Source organism: Naegleria gruberi, assembly GCF_000004985.1.
Source record: "Naegleria gruberi genomic scaffold NAEGRscaffold_43, whole genome shotgun sequence".
NCBI classification, from domain to species: Eukaryota; Heterolobosea; class Eutetramitea; order Acrasida; family Naegleriidae; genus Naegleria; species Naegleria gruberi.
Window position 1 is genome coordinate 149,363 of NW_003163284.1, and position 22,137 is coordinate 171,499.

General features: G+C 32.9%; 10 protein-coding genes and 2 non-coding genes across 12 annotated transcripts; 8 read left to right on the plus strand and 4 right to left on the minus strand.

The window, feature by feature from the left end:
- Window positions 1-1,162: 1,162 nt before the first annotated feature.
- On the plus strand, window positions 1,163-1,993 carry NAEGRDRAFT_70924 (uncharacterized protein; the record flags this gene model as incomplete). Its single annotated transcript, XM_002673852.1, has 1 exon — window positions 1,163-1,993. One exon carries the CDS (start codon window positions 1,163-1,165, stop codon window positions 1,991-1,993), a length of 831 nt encoding a protein of 276 aa, XP_002673898.1.
- Window positions 1,994-2,136: 143 nt separating this feature from the next.
- Window positions 2,137-3,194, plus strand: NAEGRDRAFT_70925 (uncharacterized protein; the record flags this gene model as incomplete). Its single annotated transcript, XM_002673853.1, has 2 exons — window positions 2,137-2,226; window positions 2,271-3,194. The coding sequence occupies 2 exons, from the start codon at window positions 2,137-2,139 to the stop codon at window positions 3,192-3,194; spliced, it is 1,014 nt and encodes a 337-aa protein (XP_002673899.1).
- Window positions 3,195-3,895: 701 nt separating this feature from the next.
- NAEGRDRAFT_80776 (leucine-rich repeat-containing protein-like protein) lies at window positions 3,896-6,261 on the plus strand (the record flags this gene model as incomplete). Its single annotated transcript, XM_002673854.1, has 1 exon — window positions 3,896-6,261. The coding sequence occupies one exon, from the start codon at window positions 3,896-3,898 to the stop codon at window positions 6,182-6,184; it is 2,289 nt and encodes a 762-aa protein (XP_002673900.1). The 3' UTR covers window positions 6,185-6,261.
- Window positions 6,262-6,337: 76 nt separating this feature from the next.
- Window positions 6,338-9,140, plus strand: NAEGRDRAFT_70927 (uncharacterized protein; the record flags this gene model as incomplete). The annotated part of the gene is made up of 5 exons (XM_002673855.1): window positions 6,338-6,750; window positions 6,798-7,261; window positions 7,306-7,932; window positions 7,976-8,361; window positions 8,409-9,140. The coding sequence occupies 5 exons, from the start codon at window positions 6,338-6,340 to the stop codon at window positions 9,138-9,140; spliced, it is 2,622 nt and encodes an 873-aa protein (XP_002673901.1).
- Window positions 9,141-10,549: 1,409 nt separating this feature from the next.
- Window positions 10,550-11,787, plus strand: NAEGRDRAFT_55383 (rab family small GTPase). Its single transcript, XM_002673856.1, has 6 exons — window positions 10,550-10,566; window positions 10,752-10,780; window positions 10,839-10,882; window positions 10,933-11,036; window positions 11,081-11,107; window positions 11,325-11,787. The coding sequence occupies exons 1-6, from the start codon at window positions 10,553-10,555 to the stop codon at window positions 11,716-11,718; spliced, it is 612 nt and encodes a 203-aa protein (XP_002673902.1). The 5' UTR covers window positions 10,550-10,552; the 3' UTR covers window positions 11,719-11,787.
- A 19-nt stretch (window positions 11,788-11,806) lies between these two features.
- NAEGRDRAFT_51272 (uncharacterized protein) lies at window positions 11,807-13,690 on the minus strand (the record flags this gene model as incomplete). The annotated part of the gene is made up of 1 exon (XM_002673936.1): window positions 11,807-13,690. The coding sequence occupies one exon, from the start codon at window positions 13,688-13,690 to the stop codon at window positions 11,807-11,809; it is 1,884 nt and encodes a 627-aa protein (XP_002673982.1).
- A 263-nt stretch (window positions 13,691-13,953) lies between these two features.
- Window positions 13,954-14,024, plus strand: NAEGRDRAFT_t494. The gene has a single exon. It is a non-coding gene; the product is annotated as a tRNA-Gly (tRNA).
- Window positions 14,025-14,461: 437 nt separating this feature from the next.
- NAEGRDRAFT_80777 (uncharacterized protein) lies at window positions 14,462-15,681 on the plus strand (the record flags this gene model as incomplete). Its single annotated transcript, XM_002673857.1, has 1 exon — window positions 14,462-15,681. The coding sequence occupies one exon, from the start codon at window positions 14,462-14,464 to the stop codon at window positions 15,305-15,307; it is 846 nt and encodes a 281-aa protein (XP_002673903.1). The 3' UTR covers window positions 15,308-15,681.
- A 666-nt stretch (window positions 15,682-16,347) lies between these two features.
- NAEGRDRAFT_t497 lies at window positions 16,348-16,418 on the minus strand. The gene has a single exon. It is a non-coding gene; the product is annotated as a tRNA-Asp (tRNA).
- Window positions 16,419-16,957: 539 nt separating this feature from the next.
- On the plus strand, window positions 16,958-17,506 carry NAEGRDRAFT_70931 (ARF/SAR family small GTPase; the record flags this gene model as incomplete). Its single annotated transcript, XM_002673858.1, has 1 exon — window positions 16,958-17,506. The coding sequence occupies one exon, from the start codon at window positions 16,958-16,960 to the stop codon at window positions 17,504-17,506; it is 549 nt and encodes a 182-aa protein (XP_002673904.1).
- A 53-nt stretch (window positions 17,507-17,559) lies between these two features.
- NAEGRDRAFT_51273 (uncharacterized protein) lies at window positions 17,560-18,417 on the minus strand (the record flags this gene model as incomplete). Its single annotated transcript, XM_002673937.1, has 1 exon — window positions 17,560-18,417. One exon carries the CDS (start codon window positions 18,415-18,417, stop codon window positions 17,560-17,562), a length of 858 nt encoding a protein of 285 aa, XP_002673983.1.
- Window positions 18,418-18,970: 553 nt separating this feature from the next.
- On the minus strand, window positions 18,971-22,101 carry NAEGRDRAFT_51274 (uncharacterized protein; the record flags this gene model as incomplete). The annotated part of the gene is made up of 2 exons (XM_002673938.1): window positions 18,971-20,392; window positions 21,790-22,101. 2 exons carry the CDS (start codon window positions 22,099-22,101, stop codon window positions 18,971-18,973), a joined length of 1,734 nt encoding a protein of 577 aa, XP_002673984.1.
- Window positions 22,102-22,137: the final 36 nt, after the last annotated feature.

Consider the following 22,137-nt stretch of genomic DNA (forward strand, 5'->3'; position numbering starts at 1 on the left):
AAACCACGAATCATCAATCATGGAAATTATCTCAAAACAAATATCATCTGAAAATATTTCTTGTTGCAGTTTCACAACTTTTTTTGATTTTTCTTCCATATTGTTTTTCATATTGTTGTTGTTAGTGAATATTTCCTCCGAATTAATTGACTCGATTTTCAAAATCTCTTTTTTGTTTCCTAATTTTTTTTAATTTGGATATAAACCAATCTTCAACTATCGATAAGGTATTCTCACACGTCCACAATGTATTGTTTTCTTATTCAATTTTCATGTAATCGGCCATATCACGACGAAGGCAGTCCAATTGCTTAGCCTATTCGGTAACTTGGGACCTATGTTCCTCAGAGTTCATACCAAATCAGTCCGGTACAAAAAAAAATGCCAAAAATTCGAAGAGGTACACCCTTGGGCAATCTTCTTTTAAATTATTCGGAAGGTGATTTATTGTCTTTTCATGTATTGCCTTTTATTGATTTTAGGATAATTCGTGAATCTATTTATTTGGTTTCCAAGCAAGTTGCTACACTTGTTCAAAATGCTTCCTGTTGTGATTTCATATTGTGTTTGAACTCGGAGATGACCAGGAAGGTTTCATTAGAGCCTCCAGTTAGTAAAATAACTAGGGAGGAATTATTTCCATCCTTGTTGTGGTTTGCGAGTGGAGTGGAAATTTACAGTAGCACTAACTTGGATTTAAGTCACAAGAATCTGTTAATTGCCAGAAAGATTTATGAAAAGGCTTTTCAGAGGAGGAGAAAATTGAAAATTTATTTTAGTTCTCTGCAGGGATATAAGCAGTATATGGAATTTTTGGAAAATTACATGATGGAGAAAATAAGAATAGAATTTACAATATATGAAATGGAATTACTGAGATCAGCAATAAGAACCATAGAAAATACACGGAAAAAACTTGGGCATTTAATATTAACTCAAAGAGGAATTACTATGAATGCACTCGCCAGCATCACTACTCTATTTGGATATTTAAAGGATAAGAAAGTATTCGATCTCTTTGAGAAGGTGGAAATGAAAATTGGTGATGAAATATTGAATTTTATTTTAAATGAAAACAATTGCTCTATATTATCACATTTACATGAATCACTTCAATTTAAATGTTTAAAAATTGTAATTGATGATTCTTCAAATGATATCAATGCCAAACCTTTTGACTCTATCCGTCAAGGAATGTATCATTAAGATAAAGGAAGAAAAAGATGATTCGACAAGGATGTTGGAAATGTTCAAAACTCCAAGCCTATCAGTACTTACCATTGAGAAAATGAAACTGAAAAATATTCCTCTGGTCAAATGTACGCTTAAAACACTGAAATTAGATAACAATAACATTACTGGTGACTTGACAGATTTTGAGAGGTTGAGAGTTCATAATTTAGAGCTTCTTTCACTTTCTAACAATATGATTGAAAAATATCAAACGTACGCCAGCCTTACCAAACTTTCACAGCAAGTAATAGCTTTAGGAAATGTTTTTGATGTCATTTCAATGGATGGAGAAATTAAGGAATTTACTGGAGAAGAATATCATGTAGAGAGATCTAAATACTTTCATAGACCAATCAATTGGGTACCTACTCAGAATATTTTGAGATTTATTAGGAGTCACACTTCTCAACTCGTGGTTTCTCAGAAAATGCACTTTAAAGATCTGATAACAATTAAGCAATTGTCTGGAGAAGATCCTAATCTATTATTTTGGAATTTACTCTATTCAAGTCCATCAGTCAACAAGAAGAACATTACAATAATGTCTGGTTTTATTCAAATGGGAATTAAATTGAATAGTCAATGTTCCAAACAAATAGGTATGAATTGGATCTTTATTGGATTATTTTTGAGATCCGCTAATTCAGTACGATGTACTTTATTAGACAGCAAAGGATTTGAACCTTCCCTAAATTATATAATTGAAAATTGGTCAACCATTTCAAGTCAACACGAGCACATCAACAAATTGAGAAAATAAAAAGTTGTGAAAAACTGTAGTTGAATAAGATTCGCTTATGTTTCGACCGTTGTGATGTCAACCCCATTTTTGTTCATTTGAAAGAGCGCTTTCTTTTTAGTGAGAGCGAGCCAAAATCAAAAAAATAACACCAACACCACAGCATGCCAATTCTTCAATCAGATATTATTGAGATTCGTATAATCAAAGCAACTAATCTCATACCTGCCGATGTGAATGGACTCTCAGATCCTGTAAGTTTTCGTATACGATAATAACAATTATTAAAATCATTTAGTATGTGATTGTTTCTTCGGCATTGAATTTTTATGATCAAATCAAAACTGCCATCATCCACAATAATTTAAATCCAGTGTGGGCCAATGATGAAGTTTATTCTTTCAAAAGTCCTAAAGAAGTATCATCGGGATGGAATGTTAAATTCCTAGTTTTTGATTATGATCGTATGAAGAAGGATGATTATTTGGGTGAATATGAATTGAATATTAATGATGACAGATTTAAACCGAATGGAAACGAGGAGATTGTGAATATGACTTTGGAAAAGGTAAAACATGGTGTGTTAACAGTTGGAATTAAAGTAAAGAGAGTAAATGATGAGTTGACTAGTCCATCTCCTCGATCAAGTCATCAAAAAGATTTGGAACATTACAAAGTTGATCATTTTCCACATCTTTGTTTCAAAGTTCCAAAAAGATTTAAATTTGACATGATGGATAAGAAGAAGACTTCAATTTCATGTCATTATCAATATGATAATGGAGATTATGATCACATTACTGTTTCTTACTTGCCAAACATTTTACAAGAAATGACTTTTGAAAAGGCTAAATTTTACAATATTCTTAGTTTGAGAAAAACTCATAAGGAATATTCCAAACTCTCTGGAAATCAACTCATTGATGTAGAAGATGATGTTGCACAAACTCTTTTCACTTCACAATTTGCTCAAGTGTTTCGTTGGCAATGGATTTTTGTGGATTATCCTGAACAGCGTCCAACCAGAGTCTTCTTCTACATGATTAAATCTCAAACTGCCTCAAAGAGTCTTCACACAATTGTTTATAAGACAACTAGAGGATGTATTAAGAATGAAGACTCTCCATTCGATCATACTAAAGTAGATTCCAAATTGCTGAGCTCTATTGAATTGGAAATTACAGATCTGATTAAGAGTTGTGAAAAGGTTGATAATAATTAAGGAGTTTCAATATTTGGAATTTAATTCATTTTGTTAATAATTTGGAAAATAAGTAGAACATCAAAAGTAAATTTCAACATTTATATGAAATTAATATTGTGTTCGTTCAGTAAGACAAATAGATTTGTATTTTGGAATCCAAGTTATTAAGAGAGAGTTGCCACTCTCTAATTGATTTCAATTTCATGGCCATCTAAGGACACTCTAATAATGATAAGCAAACAACTCAACCAATTAATTACTACTACAGCCAAGGTCACCACCACAATCGTAACTGTAAATCAAAATCTATTGTAATCGCATTGAAATTTTCCAAAACAAGCCACCCAGTCTGTTTTGTGCGGAGCCCGTTTTGGATGAGAATTAGATTTCCAAGCCCAAAAAAAAGTCCCTCGCACTTGCCACTTGGTCCTTGTTGTTCTTGTACTTGAGACTTTGGAAAAACTTCCAACAACTTCCGCCCCACATCCATCTCATCATCCTCAACATAACAAAAAAACCACACAACGATAGTGACCCGAATGCAACAAGTTGTTGTTGTCGATACAAAATATCATCACCAATTGCTCAGCCTCACCTTGCAACCAATAATAGTATTAAAACCACTTGGTTTATTAGTAGTGTATTAGAGAGAAAGTTGTCTAACTATATCTAATATAATATTCCATCCAATCTAGCCTTTTTTAAAAGAACTCAAAAGTATGGGTGTCGATGCATCAAAATTGTATAGCCCGAGCACAATGCTCAATACGGCTCTAGGAAGAAATAGTTTAGAAGAAACATATCCAGAGGATTTGGAACATTTCGATCCGTTTGATAAGAATTCCAAACATTCAAATGCCAATAATGCATTTGTAAAGAGGAAATTGCCAAAGGAAATGTGGTTACATATTGCCAGTTTCATGCCAATCAAGACTTTATGTTTGTTGGTTGGTGCCAATAAGTTTTTCTTTAAATTGTTGGTGAAACCTGACCTTGGATCTTCAACCGTATCCAAAGGAGAAGAACGAAGTAGCTTGGATATTGTGAGTCAATATTCGAGAATTGGTTTCAATTATATTTTGGAACGATTATTGTTTAATGCATTCCCTGATTATGGAATTTTCATAACTGAAAAGAGAGAAGGATTAGAAGCAAGAAAGAGTAAAAGCTCTAGTAATGTAAAGAATTTGAAACAAGTCAAGAATGAATTATTCTATTCCAATACCTATGACAAGATGAAGGAAATTGTGACGAACCTGGAAACTTACAGAGACTTTTCTGTGTGTTGGAAGAGATTGGATATTGAACATGCTGAACTTAATATGAAGCCTACATCCCTTTGTCTGATTGATATAACAATCTCAAAGAAGAATATTCAATATTTAATGTCTAGAAGAGGTTTGGAATATTTAGATGAAGACGAGGATCATAACAGCTATGGATTTGCAGAAGATATTTATGATCAACCACCAGTTAATACTTGGTCAATATTCGTTAATCATGTATTCTCCCCTAAATTGAAATATTTAACAATCAATGATTGCCACTTTTCATTAGATATTCATTTTGATTGGTACAATATGAACTTGGTTCATCACTGTCCAAATCTCAAGAGAATTGAGATTAAACTTTATGAGAAATACCATGACTGGTTGTTGGACACTATTCGTTCCTTGAAGAGTCTGGAAACAGTTACATTCCTCCCTGGTAGTGAATTGTCTTCCACTTTCTATCAAGCAGTCACAAAATCAGCAGATAACATTTCACACATTAAGGAGTTGAACTTTTTAGATGAGTTTACCTTTGATCAACCTCTTGATTTTTTGCAAACTTTTTACAAATTAGAGAGATTGACAATTCAACTCAGATCCTACAAGGATGTTAAATATATTCCAACAAATATTCGCTCGCTGACCATCAGTTTAGGAGGTAAATCATCCACTGAGGTTCCTAACATCAAATTTGATTGTCTTAAACAATTAGCAGTCAAAGGTGGGGTTTTATCTCACGAACAATGGGACTCATTCCTCAAGAATACCAGTCAAAATGTTGAGCAATTTACTATTGCTCCTGCTGAGGAGTTTAACTTTTCCAAATCATTAACATATTTTACCAAGCTGAAGACCGTTTCTATTTCTAACATTTATTTTGCTTCCTCTGATCATTCCTCAGTGGTCTCAAAGTTTTTCACCAACAATAAGAATCTAGTATCTTTAGATATGAGTGGAAGTGTCATTAACTATACCAAATCTATTGTTAATGCATTACCAAAATCGTTGAGAGAAATTAATCTGGAAGGAACGATTGCCCAACTTCCAACTCATATCAAACTCGATAAGCTTACCTTTACTATCAATGGTAAACAAGATGAGATTGTTCAATCGCTCGATTATAGCGTATGGAAAGAAAGTCTCAAAGAATTGTGTATATATGGATCAGAAGTTCATGGATTATTATCTGTAAATATTTGTAAATTGCAAAACTTGGAAAAGCTCGTACTTGTTGGTATTGGATTTGAAAAGATTCCAAAGGATTTCTATTCAATGAAATCTCTTAAACATATTGACCTTTCTTCCAATCAAATAAGGGAGGTATCAAAGAAGATTGCCTATATGCAAAACCTTGAATATATTGACATTTCCAATAACAGTATTGAAAAGTTCGATGCTTCAGTATTCAAATTAATGAAAAAATTGGATCAAGTCCATTTTACAAGAAACCCATTCTACAATGGCTATGAATCCTCGCTGACTTATCAAAAATGGTTGCACTACCCAACCTATAATACCATAGCAGCCGTATGTAAGAATAGATTTTTGGAAAAGAAGAAGAATTTATATGAAGTTTCCAATACTAGAATTCAATGGTTTGTTGAACTCTACAAACACGTCAGATTTACTGTACAGATTGAATATTTCAATATTAAACGTCAAGCTACACAAAGAAAAGCATTCAGATGTGCTATGGATAAGAGGAAATGCAATTTATTCGAATGGGATCTGATATAGCCCGTCTGAAAATAACTCAGTTTCATTCCCAATGTAAATATTAATACCATTGTTAAATAAAATTACTAATTTATTAATTTTTGAATATTTTACAAAATTCATTGTCTATTTTTACCGCCAAACAAAAATTCTTCCAAAAACAGAACAAAAAAAATGAAAAGAAAGTTTGTCACACCCTTCAAGAATCCACCCCCACCAAAGGCTGAAGACAAATCGAGTGCAACACCAACAACAACCGATGTAGCTAAATCTTCACAATCAAATGCTAGTCAAGATGTTCCGAAGGCTAATTCAACAACTACAACAACAGCAAAGAAAAAGTTTGTCCCACCAACAAGAACAAAGCCTTCAGAACCTACCTCTACCTCCAATGCTAACAATAATAATAATAATAGTTCAAATAATGATGAAGAGGAGGGAGAAGTGTGGATGGTCATGCATACAAAGAATTCAAATAAGAAACATAAAACATTTGATGATGGTTTCTTATTGATAAGGAACAAAAAGTACACATTGTTTGATTCACAGGGAAAACAATTGATTGCCAAGTCTGTTTCTAAAGTAGAGTATGTAATTTACCAATGATAATTAGATGAATTTAACATTTTCAAAGAACTTTCCGAGAAAATGATCAGCTCACCCTTGGAACTAAACTAGTTGATTTTCAATCCAAGTTGAAAATGGAGGATTACATTAGTGGTAGAATATTCCTTCAATATCAATCCAATATCACAACACCTAAAGTTAATACAATATCATCAGCTGCCAAGACTGAATTCAAACGTCATACTACATCCAAGACTGCAGGTTTAGGCTACAATAACACAGAAGTTCAAGTTATCAAGGCACCTGAAGGAGCCTACATTTTGAATGAAAATCATCCTGAAAAGGATAAGAATGGAAAGAAATTATCTGATGTTTTTATTGATAATTTTCTTGGAGAAAATCTCAGACCTCATCAAGTTGAAGGTGTGAAATTTATGTACGAATGTGCCATGGGATTGAAAGATTTTGTTGGAAAGGGTTGTTTGTTGGCAGACGAAATGGGTTTAGGTAAAACCCTTCAAACCATTACTTGTAAGTTTTTTAGAAATAACTAATTATTCCTTAATTCAATTTAGTAATCTATACATTACTCAGAAGAGGTCCATTTGGATCACCAATTATTAAAAAGGCCATTGTTGTAACCAATTCATCTCTCGTAAAGAATTGGACCAGTGAATTTGATAAATGGGTTGGAGAAGATAAAATCAAAGTATTGACAGTTACTACCAAAACAGCTAAACAATCTCCATCCGAAACTTTAAAGATTTTCAAAGCTGGCTACCATCAAGTATTAATCATTTCATATAATCTCTGTACCAATTATGTGGAGGAATTGCAAGATTGTCAATGTGATATACTTATTTGTGATGAAGGTCACAAGTTGAAGAATGCTAATATTAAGATTTTCCAAACTCTGAAAAAGATTTCTACTCCAAGAAGAATAGTACTCAGTGGTACACCTTTGCAGAATGACTTGAATGAGTTCTTTACCATTTGTGACTTTATCAATCCTGGTTTGTTGGGTGATGCAACATCTTTCAAGAATCTCTTCACTGAGCCAATTAAAAAGAGTCAAGAACCAAATGCTAAAAAACAAGACAAGGTTATTGGTGAAAATAGATCCAAAGAGTTGAATAAGATTGTTTCTCAATTTGTTTTGAGAAGAACCAACCTTTTATTGAGACAACATTTACCTCCAAAAAGTAAGTAAGCAATTCTATTACTGTCTTAACATGTATTTTTCAGTGGAAATTGTATTATTCTGTGGTATGACTGAATTACAAGAAAATCTTTACAAACATTTTGTACTCTCCAAAGCTCTGAGAGGTGTTATTAATGGTACTTTGGATTCAAACAATGCATTGGCTTGTATTATGCACTTGAAGAAATTATTAGCACATCCAAATATGATCTACCCACAGGAAAACAATGAAGAAAAAGAGGAAGAGGACAATGAATTATTCGATGATATTTGGACCCAATCAAAAAAGCACTTCCCATCTGACTACAATCCAAACGACAAGAAAGAATATCATTCCCAGTATTCTGGAAAGCTACTTGTTCTTGATAATCTATTGAGGGAAATCAGGGAAGTTGGAGATAGAGTAGTAATTGTTTCTAACTTTAAATCTGTAAGTTGTTTTTAAATTTCCAAATCCAATCTCACAAACATATACAGATTCTGAATGAAATTGAAAAATTGTGTAAAATAAGAGACTATCCTTTGAGTAGATTGGACGGATCAACTCAATCAGAAAAGAGAATGGTAATTGTAAATAGTTTCAACTCACCAAAATCAAATGACTTTATATTCTTGCTTTCATCCAAAGCTGGTGGTTGTGGTCTCAATTTAATTGGTGCTAACAGACTTATTATGATAGATCCTGATTGGAATCCAAGTAATGACGAACAGGCCATGGCTCGTGTTTGGAGAGATGGTCAAAAGAAGAGTGTTTTCATCTATAGAATGATTGGTTGTGGTACTATTGAAGAAAAGATTTTCCAAAGACAAATTGTCAAGACAGGTCTGTCTAAATCTACCCTTGATGAAAAGTCTCTCAAATCTCAATTTTCGAGTGAAATGCTTAAAGAGCTGTTCAAATATGATAATGATATGGATTGTAAAACATACCCTGCGGATAGTAACGACCTTGATGCAATTAAGGAAAAAGATGAAGTTTTAGCTAAGGTGTTAGACGAGGAGGATGTAAAGATTCCTTTTGTCAAGATTACATTGGATACTGAGGATTCCAAAAATCAATCAAACGAAACAACCGAAGAATCAAATGTGGAAGACGAAGAAGAATCCAGTGAAGAGGATTCACTTGAATCGGATACAAAGAAGAGAAAGATTGACATGGAAGAAGGTGAGGAAGAGTTTAAATTTATTGACGAAGATGAGGATGAATAAATCTTAATTTCTGGAATAGTCAAATAATTTACCTAATACTTTAAATGATGTCATATCTGAATTGAAAAAAATCTAGGATATTTCAAAACGTAACCAATGGCTCTTTCCAATAATTCACAATTGATTTATTAAATATGAATATTAATAATAATTTAAAATTAATATTAAAATTGTAAAAAAAAATGAGAGCAATTATTCAACGGGTTAATCATGCCAGTGTGACCGTAGCCAACAATCTCATCAGTCAAATTCAAAGAGGCATGATGGTATTAATCGGAATTGAAAAAACAGACACCAAAGAAGATATGGAATATATTGTTAAAAAGATAATTAATACACGTTTGTGGGATGATGATAATGGAAAGGCTTGGAATGCAAGTGTAAAGGAAAAGAATTATGAAATTCTTCTTGTTTCCCAATTTACTCTCTATCATAAATTCAAGGGAAATAAATTGGATTTTCATTGTGCTATGAAAACGGAGGAAGCTAGGAATTTCTTTGCTGAAATTGTTGCTGAAGTAAAGAAGAATCACAATTCGGAAAGTTTGGTGAAGGAAGGAGCTTTTGGAGAATATATGGATTGTACATTGTCGAATGATGGACCAGTGACAATTATTGTGGATAGTAGAAATAAAAACACAGTGTAGTTATAGGAATTCACTGTTAATTATTATTACTACTAGTATTAATATGAATAATATTTTAAATGGAATAGTTTGATAAGGTATTTTTTCATTGGAATGCATAGAACAATAGGAGAAACTGTCAGTTCATGATCCATTCCTTTTCAGATTAGTTTCCTTGTGATCTGTGACCATTGTTAGTGAATTGGGTTCTTTATCTAATTTCAGTCCATATTTTGATTTCGATCAAAACCTCCAAATGGAATCTAACTTATTGAGAAGGACCAGTTTCTAACAACGATCATTCCTCTCTCGTAATCCAAATGCACCACCCTGCACTCAACAAATATATTGATGATTCTAACAATTAATAATGGGAATACAATTGCTCCTTTTCCTACTACCACCACTTTACCGTAAAACACATCTTGTACAGGTTCTTAAGGAACATTGAAAAAGGAATTTTAATTCTCAAATCAGCTAACGTTGACGTCCAATAACAAAGATAATCATGTTCACCACATGTGTTGTTTTCTTTGCATATGATGAGATAAAACAATAATACAGAGTTACCATAAAGCCATCAAATCATTCGTGAAACTTAACGTTGTTGGTGAGTCATCAGGAAGAATGTCATTGGACGCCTTATTATATTTTTAAATTACCGCGCCAATTCAAGTGTGCGTATGTGGGCAAGGAGTTTTGAGCTTGGAACGTTGTTGTTCGCAAAGTGATGCTGATTTTTGTTGCCACCTTCCAACAAGCTTCAACAATTACAAAAAATTTAAAATGAATCCAGAATAGTAGGTGTCCGTTACTTTGATTCGTTAACCTTCTTGCTTTTCGTGTTGTTATTTTCGTGGTCATAACGATTGATATTGTTGTTAATAACCACCAACTTTCACTTGCTTGATACGATGATGATTTTTAACTACTACTACTCTCTTAAATACAACAAATTAAATAATTGATGATGATTGGAAAATAGCGATTATTTGTTCAAGTTACTTTTGATTGGTATGTGTTTGATGATGAGGATGATAAATTTATTTACCATCAATATTATATTAAATAGGTGATAGCGGTGTTGGTAAAAGCTGTCTTCTCCTTCGTTTTGCTGTACGTATCTAGATTGATAATAATTTAAATATTTATACATTCTTCTACAGGACGATACCTACACTGACAGTTACATCAGTACTATTGGTGTCGACTTTAAGATTCGTACCATTGAATTAGATGGTAAAACCATAAAGTTGCAAATCTGGGACACGTAAGTTTTTCGGTTTAAATTCACAAGCTAAACAACAATAACAGTGCTGGTCAAGAACGATTCAGAACAATGTAAGTTATAATACTATATGATGAAAAGTTATTTACTTTTTAAATAGTGTATGTAATAATTAATTCAGTGTTGGAAATAACGTTTTTTCATCATTACCAATAATAATCATCAATATTCTTTAAACTTGTATTACGGATCCATACTATGATTCTATTTGCTAACTAACAAATAATAACAAACAAAACAACAATATCTTTGATCTATCTTTAAATAACAGACTTCAAGCTACTACAGAGGTGCTCACGGTATTATCATTGTCTATGATGTCACTGATCAAGATTCCTTCTCCAACGTCAAGCAATGGCTCAGTGAAATTGATCGTTATGCTTCCGACAATGTTAACAAGTTGTTGGTTGGTAACAAGTGTGATCTCACTTCCAAGAAGCAAGTTGATCGTAGCACTGCTGAAGAATTTGCTAAGAGTTTGAATATTCCATTCCTTGAAACTAGTGCCAAGATTTCAACCAATGTTGAACAAGCTTTCATGACTATGGCTGCTGAAATTAAGAATAGACTTGCCAGTCAACCAATTACTACACAACAACAACCATCCCTTGGAATTACTCCTGCCCCATCAAAGCCACAATCAAACGGTGGATGCTGTGGATAATTTCATTCTTTGGAGCAAAAACTTTTGTAGATCTATATGATTAAAGCCTGTACAGAGAGTTAAATATTCAATGAGGAATTCTTTTATTTCAACAAATAGTACATTTGGAATCATTCTTTTTGAGGAGGATTTTATCAACAATAGATGTTTCACTTTTTTGGAATGTTTCATCTTGCCAAGAATAGAGCGATTTCTTCTTTTGTCTATTGAACAGATTTCTGCTCTGTGAATCTTCTTGGGTAATGATCGTAATGTTAGCTGATTCACAATCCAGTTTGAAATTATCGCATATTTCCTTCCCCTTTTCATTTGTCATGATAACCATCCAATTTGGTGGTGAATACTTGTTGGGAGAATATGAAAATTCATAAGACTCTCCTTGCAGACCTAACATTTTCTTTTCTTCTGGAAGGTATTTGAATAAGAGATTCTCAACCACTGCTTTTGTTTCATTTCCATCGAACGTTTTCAGGTCTATCAGTTTTTCCTTAAATGTTTGAGGGAGAACTACCATTGTCGTGTTACCATGATGTTTGATTTCACAATTCTTTGCAAAGAACATGATAATATTCTCCTCCAATTGTTGATACACTGTTGAGGGATCATAGATTTGCAATCGTGCTGAGAATAAGGACAAGTCCACAATACCGAAATAGATGGAAATATTGGCCTTCTTGAGTGAGAAAGCTCTCCTAGGATCGTTTGCTTTAAATCTCTTTCCAAATAGAATAGTCTTTGAGGAGTTTCTCTGGAGAATTCCTTCATAAATATCAGATAATGAGAATAGATAGCCTCCAACTCTGTAATGTGTCTTTGAAAAGAAAATTACTTTGGAAATTTCCAATAATGGAAGGGATCGAACAGAGCAAACGGCATGTATGAGAAGTAAATTATACAAGTTCAAGAAGAATGCCAGTTTTTCCTCCTCAGAATCCTTAATTAAATCTAAATTAACATGATTCAATGAATAGGTCTCCAAAATAAAATGATCCCACATGCTAATGAATTCATCATTCAACTTTGTAAAATTCAAATCAATAACCTTCTTAGTATCTTGTTGAGCTATGGTGTAAAGCTCTTTCATGGATAAATGTTGTTGAAGGTGTTCCAGAATATTCTTTACAACTGTTAGTGGATGCTTAGTTTCTAAAAGTTGCAATTTCTTATTCATTTCAATGAGTCTCTGATCATCCTCAGAGGGTTGATTTAGGATAATGACCTTCTCCTTATTGTTGGCATTCAGTAATCTATTTCTGTGAAATGAATCATCACCCTGAGAAGAGAGAAACAATGCAAAACATTCATAATATAAATTATTTGTTGTGAATCTCCTGAATGGATCTTCTAAATTTCTTAAAAGTTCCAATTTGAGATCAATAAGTGAATTTCTCAATTGAGAGGCAAACTCTCTAATCATTTCAATTTGTTCATAATTCTCCAATGCTTGATCAAATTTAGCACTCACCACTTCAACCTGTGATAAAAAATCCAAAACTTTTCCCTTAACTTTTCCAGGTAAATTAATTTCATGTTCTGAATTTCTTTCCAAAAATCGTTTCCTAAATTTAATAGCCCTAGAAATCATTTCCCTAGATTCCAAAGTTTTCTGTACACTATAATTACTTCCACTTGCACTTCCAGATTGACTCATCGTATCACTATTCCATGAATTTCTAAAAGAATTTGAAAAACTTGCTCTAGAACTCGATCTGTCATACTTTTTATACAAGATATTCTCAAATGCAGACGAAAGATTCGTATTATAATCATTCAATTCTCCAAATTCATTCGTTTCAATCTTCCAAATCACCTTCTTCTCAGCATACTGTAAATAATCCAACAATGATTGCAATTCATAATAGCAGAGCAGATTTTCTGTTGTGAAATCCAAGGACATGAATGTTAGAAAATAACTGCTCGCCAATGGATCACTCAGTACGTGATGTAAATTAATTTGACCACTCTTGGACATTTCATCAATTTGATTTTTGAATTCTAATAAATTGATTTTAAGAAATTAAAATTATTAATTTGAATTATTTAGGAAAAGTACTTTTTATCAAGTCATCGATTTGTTGTTTTTCCTCTTTGAATCCATTGTTGTTTTCAGTTCCGATATTACTTTCGGTTTGTTTCATTTTTTTTGAAGATATTAATTTGGTATTATTTCAACCTGTGTCTATGCTTGATAATATATATGGAATATCAGGAGAACACATTTATCTTGAACAAGAAGCGTCGATGGTTTAGTGGTAGAATACGGCGTTGCCATCGCCGTGACCCGGGTTCAATTCCCGGTCGACGCATCCAAGAGATATCAATTTTTTTAGCTTTTCTACAAAGAGTCAAGCTTTCACTTTTTTACCATATCAACTATACATGCAATACTACAATATACTTAAATTTCTCATCGTCATATTTCATATTGATAGAGATAATAACCACCGATCCGACCTCGCTGTAGAATCTCTGATGATTATAGAAAATAGTAGGCATATCATATTGCCTCGGTGGTTGCATAATACTTGGCAACCAACTGATATGTTTAAACAACAGCAGTAAACTGCTTATTGTACATATATTTCGAACATGATGTCTCATAAGCATTACTCTTTGATTAATAGATATTTGTAAATAACTGACGTTTTATGCAGCTACGTTTGATATTTTTCAACTAGGTTCTTGTGAGCTTGTGGATGAACATAACAATCCTAACAAGTTCATAAGAATCTCATTAAAAAAAATGAAACAACTTCTACTCTGTCAGGACATCTTGTCATTAATTATAATGTTTGATGAGGATCCTTTCGAAATACTGATGTCATTCCGATCTGTTTGCAAGACTTGGCACGAATGGACAAATTCACATCATTTATTATTGGATTGTATTATTTCAGTATTACATAAAGGATGGTCAATTAGAAATGATTCCACAAACGAAACTTTTCAAGTCAATTTATTTAAATTACCATCATATCAAGATGAATATCATCCTGATATTTTCACACATGCTCTCAAGTATTATAAATTGGTAAAGAAACACATTGAACAATATACAGAACAATTGGAGCATCCAAATTCAAGTTGTGAATATGTTTATGCACCAACAAGAGTTGAAAACAAATTGGCTTTGGAAATGTCAAGTATTCTTACACCATTTTTATTTCTGAAAAAGGCAAGCACTGAATTTGGAAGTTATGATTTTCGATCAAATTTAGCAACTGTAGTGATTGCAAATGTTAAGGGAGAGGACAAGTTTGTGAGTTTAAAGATGTTAAATGACAGAGGTCAACCAGGACCATACTCGAATTATACTGTTTGTGAATTACTTGAATTCGAAACAGATTCTTCCAAGATTCAAAGTAATGACGAGTTGTTAAATGTTTTAATTAATCATTTGGGGACTACAAAATCCTGGAATAGGAAAAGAGTTTTGGAGGTGATGGAATTTATTGGATTGGAAGAGGAATTCCTTTCGAATAATGATTGTGTTAATGATTTCATCTATGTGGTAATGTATGAACTCATCTTTAAATCTATAGAAATATGGTATACAGAGCAATATCTTTTCAATTGTGGGGATATTTAAATATCAAGTCGGTGGTTAATTGAAAATTGTTAAATTAAGGAAATGAATGGCTACGGCCATATCACGATTCATGCACCTCATCCCGTCCGATTTGAGAAGTTAAGCATCGTCGAGCCACATCAGTACTGAGGTTGGAGACAACTTGGGAACCTGTGGTGCTGTAGTCCTCTTTTTCCTTCCTTATGTTTATTAGAGTTTCATCTATTTTAGCCATCATTAAAACAATGAAAGTGGAAGAGGAGCTGCAATATACCATCATGAAGAGCTACATGCTCTTCCTCCATCTCAATAATTTGATATTAAGGCGAGAGTATTCAATAACTTTCTTGAATCCATATTTATTTTTCACATTAAAGATACCACAATTTTATAATTGCACTTTTCACACATTCAAAGCCAATATCACAAACCTCACAAATGAAACTTGATAAAACCATTGACTGTACTTCTACAGGATCTTTTCTGTAGGAATACATAAACTCGACTTTTTTGAGTCAATCTGACCTTTGAGGTTAACCAAGATGAAGACTCTGTAGTCACATATCTTGAGCATGATATCGAACTGGAAACATGCTTCGTTGTAGGTTTCCTCGTTCATAGATGATTGCTGCATTCCTTACCAGCCATGGTTTGTGAATGGGGGATTTGTGAACATGCAGATTGGTACCTTAAACCTTTTATCAATTAATAGAAAATTATTACAACCAACCAACCAAATGCCCCCAATAGCACTAGTCATAACCATATATTGCAATGAATATCATTCATAAAAATTAAACATTTCTCAATCATCAATTTCACTCTTGGTCGAGCAGTGACTCGTTGCACGCAAATCATTTAATTTTTGAGATGGCATTTTGTTCTTAGAAACTTGAAACAACAGAATTTTGGAGAAAAAATGAGAGTGTCCAATCTTTGATTATTTTCTTGGTGGTTTTAAGAGATGAAACTTTGAAAATTGGTAATTAGCTAGAGTACTTATCATTCATCCTATGATGAAAAAAGTAAAACCTATATTCCAGATAGAGTCAAAAATTAATCTCGAGTGCCGGGAATTGAACCCGGGTCGCCAGAGTGACAGTCTGGAATGCTACCACTATACCACACCCGATTGCATTCAAGTAGAAATGATTCCTTAATTCGCCTTAGTATATAGTCATTTCTGCCATTAATTTATTATTAGAAAATTGACTTCCATTTCGAAGTGAAGAGGCTTCTTAAAAAAAGAATTATACCATAATGTTGTGAACCCACAAAACAATCTGAAGATAAGAGACATTCCAACCCATAACCGAATTTGAGGCATGTAGTGTAATTCTAACATCACGATCAGCTCATTACTCTATGAAGTTTTAATCTTTGCATCAAATCTGCTAAATTAACTTTTCAAATTTTAATGAAGAGGTCAGCAAATGTTTTTAAAGTTCCCAAAATGTTTTCAATGTTCATTTTCAAAATTTCTTATCTATTTTTAAATATAATGACGAAATTTTCATCATCATTACAAAAAGTATGATGTCAACAACTCCGAAATTCAATGATGAAGACACACGGTTTTCATTCATATAAAACCCATTGAACGATATTCTTGAAAAAAACAAGAATTTGCAAACAAGCAATTCAACTAACAATTCTAATAACTCAAACAAAATGGACTTTTTCAAAAAGATTGGTCAATTCTTCTCTGGATGGCTCAGAGGTTTATTCGAAAATAAGGAAGCCAAGATTCTATTCCTTGGTTTGGATGCAGCTGGTAAAACTTCAGCTCTATATAAGATTCAATTAGATGAAAATGTTAGCACTATTCCCACCATTGGTTTCAATGCTGAAGTGTTACAATATAAGAAGGTAACTTTCAGAGTGTTTGATATTGGTGGCCAGGATAAGATTAGAAAGTTATGGAGACACTATTATCAATCGACAAATGCTATCATTTTCATTGTCGATTCTAATGATACTGAGAGATTTAAAGAAGCTGCCGAAACCTTACGGGAAGTTATGCAGGATGATTTATTGAAAGATGCCAAGTTATTGGTGTGGGCTAATAAGCAAGATTTGCCAAGAGCTGCCAATGTTAAAGATATGGTCAATACTTTGAAATTACACGAGATTAAGCAAGAATGGTACATCCAACCATGTAGTGCCCTGTCTGGCAATGGATTATTCGAAGGTTTGGATTGGTTATCCAGTAAATTGTAAATAAACACTTTGATATCTCATATTTCAAACTTGTCAAATAGGATTTCATCATATTAGCCTCCAACCAATCTAAACACCATGACTAATTTAGAATTACTGTTAATTTCTAATTCTTGCAAAGTTTTTTCATCATCTTCCATTGACATCACTTTCGAATTGTGAATTATTCTAAATTCATTACCAATGTTCCACTCCTCAGCCACCCTCCAACGAATCATATTGAAAGTATTGTTAGGATCTGCAAAAAATCTCAATTCCTTTCCTGAGATTGATTTAATACGCAATTCTATAGAGTTGTCCAATGTGGAAAAGCTTGAAATTTCCTCATCCTTAAAAAGTACATTTCCAACAAACTGAAAGGCCTTTGGGGTTTGTTTCAGTGCAGCTAAATTAATTTCTCTATTATTCTTCAGTGAATATCCCACATATTCCAATAATATTCCACACTGGCTTACAATTTTCAACATGTATTCTCTATTATTTAACAAGTATTGATTTAAAACATATTTGATGGCTCTTGGATTACAATCAAGAGCAGCTCTACAAATTTCCTCATCCTGTCTAAAGTCCTCATCCATATCTTTTAATAGGACCCAATTATTCTTTACCTGAACTAATTCCTTGACAAAATTTCGATCTCTTCTCAATACCTTTCCAACATATTCACCACTCGCAAAAGCATCATTCGAAATTGCCTTCAAAACTAATTCTCTATCATTCCTCCAATTTTCATGAAGAATTTTCAATGCCTTTCCTTTATGTTGCTTGATCACAGCAAGAGCCACCTCTCTATCCAAACTAAAATCGAATGGTTTCAGACTCGGAATGAATGGAACGTTGCTATGTTTTATCTGGTTTAAAACCATCAATTTTGCATAGTGGTGCTTTAGTACTTGTTGAGATGTCTTCATCATTTCATTCCGAAGTATTTGTTGTAAATTAGTCATGAATTTATAATTTTCCTGATGGAAATCAGTGAGTGTAATTTTTACTGTTTCGTTCTGCATATGATGATCGTGTTTTATGACTTGATTTTTTTTGTTTTGTAATTGATTTAAACTTCAAATTCGAAATACAAAACGATCGTAACAGGTAAATTGAAAATTCACAAAATTGGTGTACAATGTGGGATTTCGTTTTAAAGGAAGTTGGTGGTTGATTGAAACTTGTTAAATTAAGGAAATGAATGGCTACGGCCATATCACGATTCATGCACCTCATCCCGTCCGATTTGAGAAGTTAAGCATCGTCGAGCCACATCAGTACTGAGGTTGGAGACAACTTGGGAACCTGTGGTGCTGTAGTCTTTTTCCTTTTACCACATTGAACGTTAACCTTTCTATTTAGAGACATGTTCATTACAACAATATTCAAATTGATTAATGATGCAAACAACTTACAATTCAATAAATATTTATTAAATGTTGAATATTCCCAATGCTAAAGCAATGTGAATAGACACATCTACACAACATTTTCCATGTCAATATTTACTTCATCCATTTGCATTAAATCGAAACTTGCCTTCTCCATTTCTTCTTGTGAATCTTCATAGACCTGAACTTCATCCGATTGAAAACCATAAATCTCAACAATTTGCTCATTGAACCATTGTTCATTGAAGAGGACTTTTGTTGGATAGCCATTCTCCTCAATTACCTTAATCATTTGATGGAAGAGAAACTCCAATTCGTTGTAGTATTGAGCAAAGTCAAGTTCACTAATGTATTCATCTTCAAGAATTGACATGCACTTGTCAAACTTTTCACTAATTGACATGTATAATGAATCATTGTCAAAGATGTCATGATAATTTTCTATAGCTTGATGAATGGTATGGAGCATGAGTTGTTTGTTACGTTTCAATCCTTCCAAAATGTCCAATGATTCATTAATGCGTTTGAATTTTGAAAAATTATTAGAAATGATGCATTTGATGAATTTCTTCTTAATCTTTCTGATTTGTTCGGTAATGAGAGAGTTGTCCAATACTTTGAAATGGCTTTCGGTGCTTTCAATTCTTTTGAAGAGCACATCTTCATAGCAATCAACTTTGATAGATCTGTTACTGGAGAGAAGGGTTCCAAAATTATCCTCTTTTTGAATGGTTTCGAATAGGATTTTTGTATTTGATGGAAAGAAAAAGGATAAAGCAAGCTTGAGTGCACCATATTTGGATGGTTGTGTGGAGATGGAATGATTAACAATGATTCTCTTCAATGAACACACAATTTCTGGTTCCTTCAAATCTTCCTTGGACAATGATTGCAAGAATGTTTCTGGAATAATCAATTCTTCACAATTAGGATAACACTTCCCCAATAAATCATTCAAGAAGGATCTCAATTCATTACATGAACCGATAGTATTACGAAGGATCAATTTCCTGACCTTTTCACTTGAATGATTCAATATGTTTTCTTGACTTGGATGTGAAACACACAGAGTTGGAATTGTGATGGATCTGTGAGGAAACTTGTGACTTTCATAATATTCAAGATTGGGAGCAATGGTGGAAATATCATAATTCTTTGGAGGTCTAATAAATAATAATCGAGTCAACTTGCTACCTAAATGTGAAATAAGTGACAAATCACTATTGTTGTAAATTATATTTGAGAATGATAATTCCTCAATATTGGAAGAAATCAAATCAAGATTATTGACAAGTGCAAATATTGGGTTATCAACTCCCTTAGGTTTCCCTTCATTTGTTAAGTTTCTAATGAATGACCATTCAAGGTCAAATGTCAACTTTTTCAAATAAGGACTAATTTTAAAAATTCTTTTTGAGAATCGAGATTCTGGGTAGATGAGCTGAAAGTTTTTGAACTTTAAATGTTGGATCTTACTGGTACTTGCGTTCATCAAGTCAACCAATTGTCTCTTTGTAATTGAAATTCCATTTAAGGTATTGTAGTTTTCCAGAAACCATGACATAAATTTTTTCACCTCAACACCAATCTTTTTTCCATCTCATCCATGTTGATCGATTAAAATCCATCTATTCAATCTGTTTTTTGATCAATCTATCAAACAATCGATCATGATTAATCAACAATTTCAATCATATTGAATAAAGACTTGATGTTATTTGAAAAGGCTCAACCTTCAGCTAATTATCAAAAGATGTTGTTTGATTTCTTATGATGTTTCAAAAAAAAGAACTTAAAACACAAAAAGTTGGTTTTCTAAGTGCTTAAAATCATGTTAGAAGCCAATCTCCTCCGATGTGGCATTTGAATATAAATTTCTTATAATCCTTTCTGAGCTCAGTGACAGAAGGTTGCTCCCAACCTTTTTCCACGAATATGTCAAGTGCTCACTCTTGATTTTAATTTGGGATGTGGATATTGCAATATTACATAAGAGTGTTGGTTCTTGATTAAATGATTGCTTACACAAGTTTGGACGTTGTTGCTCCTGAACATGTGGTTTTGTTCAAAGAGCATTTTATCAAGTTTGCTTTCATTCTCACCCTTTGTCATTAATTAAGGCACTCAATACTGGAAACCTTTTTTCAAGTGTTGTATTTTATCATGTCAAGTACTTGAGAAACTCATTTGATGTAGTAGAAGATCCACATTGTAAAGAAATTAAAACATTCAAACTTAATGAATCGTTCCGATGCCATCCCAGCTTGATATGGAATTCAGTAATACCAATAAGGTGATTTTCAAGGCACTCTGTACTGACATCTAACCAAGGGTTGATTTAAAATGAAAAAAGGAGCAATTTGGAGAAGCCATTTCGAAGCTTAGTGAAATAAGTAAGGGAGAATGAAATCTGTGACTCTAAAAAAATAATTGAAAAACCAAAAAACAACTCTCAAAAAGTCAAAAAGGCAAGAAAAAAATCAAACCTGAACTGGAAGAACAAAAGAAATCATCAAAATCAAAGTCTCAAGCTCAGTTCAATGAGGATTTCGAGATATCTGATGAAAACATTGATAGATCGATCGATTGATCGATCAATTAATTGATAAAATTCTATGTTTCATCCATTCAATCGATCATTTTCCATCTCGATCAATCATCGATGGGTAAAAAAAATCCATCGAAAAATTTATGTCATGGTTTCTCGAAAACTACAATAACTGTACTAAACTTTTCAATTGTGGACATGAATTTAAGTGAATATTCTGAAAATCTCACAACAAGTTCAGTGTCATGAATAAATGGTTCATTTTCCAACCAATCATGTAAAAATTCTAATTGACTATTATTGTTACAACACCAAACTCTTCTGTGCATGAGAATTTGCAAGCAAGCTTCTCTATTTACCAAATCAGGAAAATTAATCAAATACTTCATCAATTCAGCAAGGAATTCCTCATCACTATAGTTTGACATGATTTCCAGCACAATATCTGCACATCCTAATGTACTTTCCAATAGCTGTTTCATTTTCAATTTGTCCATTGCTTGTTTCATTTGTTGTTGAATTCCCTTCTTGTTGCCACGTGCGATGGTTGCAGCTACATTCAGATCGGTTGCAAATCTTGCCCATCCGTCTGGATCCATCAGCATGGCAGAGGGTGGAATGGCAATTCTTGGTTTCCTTGATGACTTTTTTGATATTTTGGCAGGCAGCATGTTTCTAATAATGTTTCTAATAATTGTTGTTGGTTT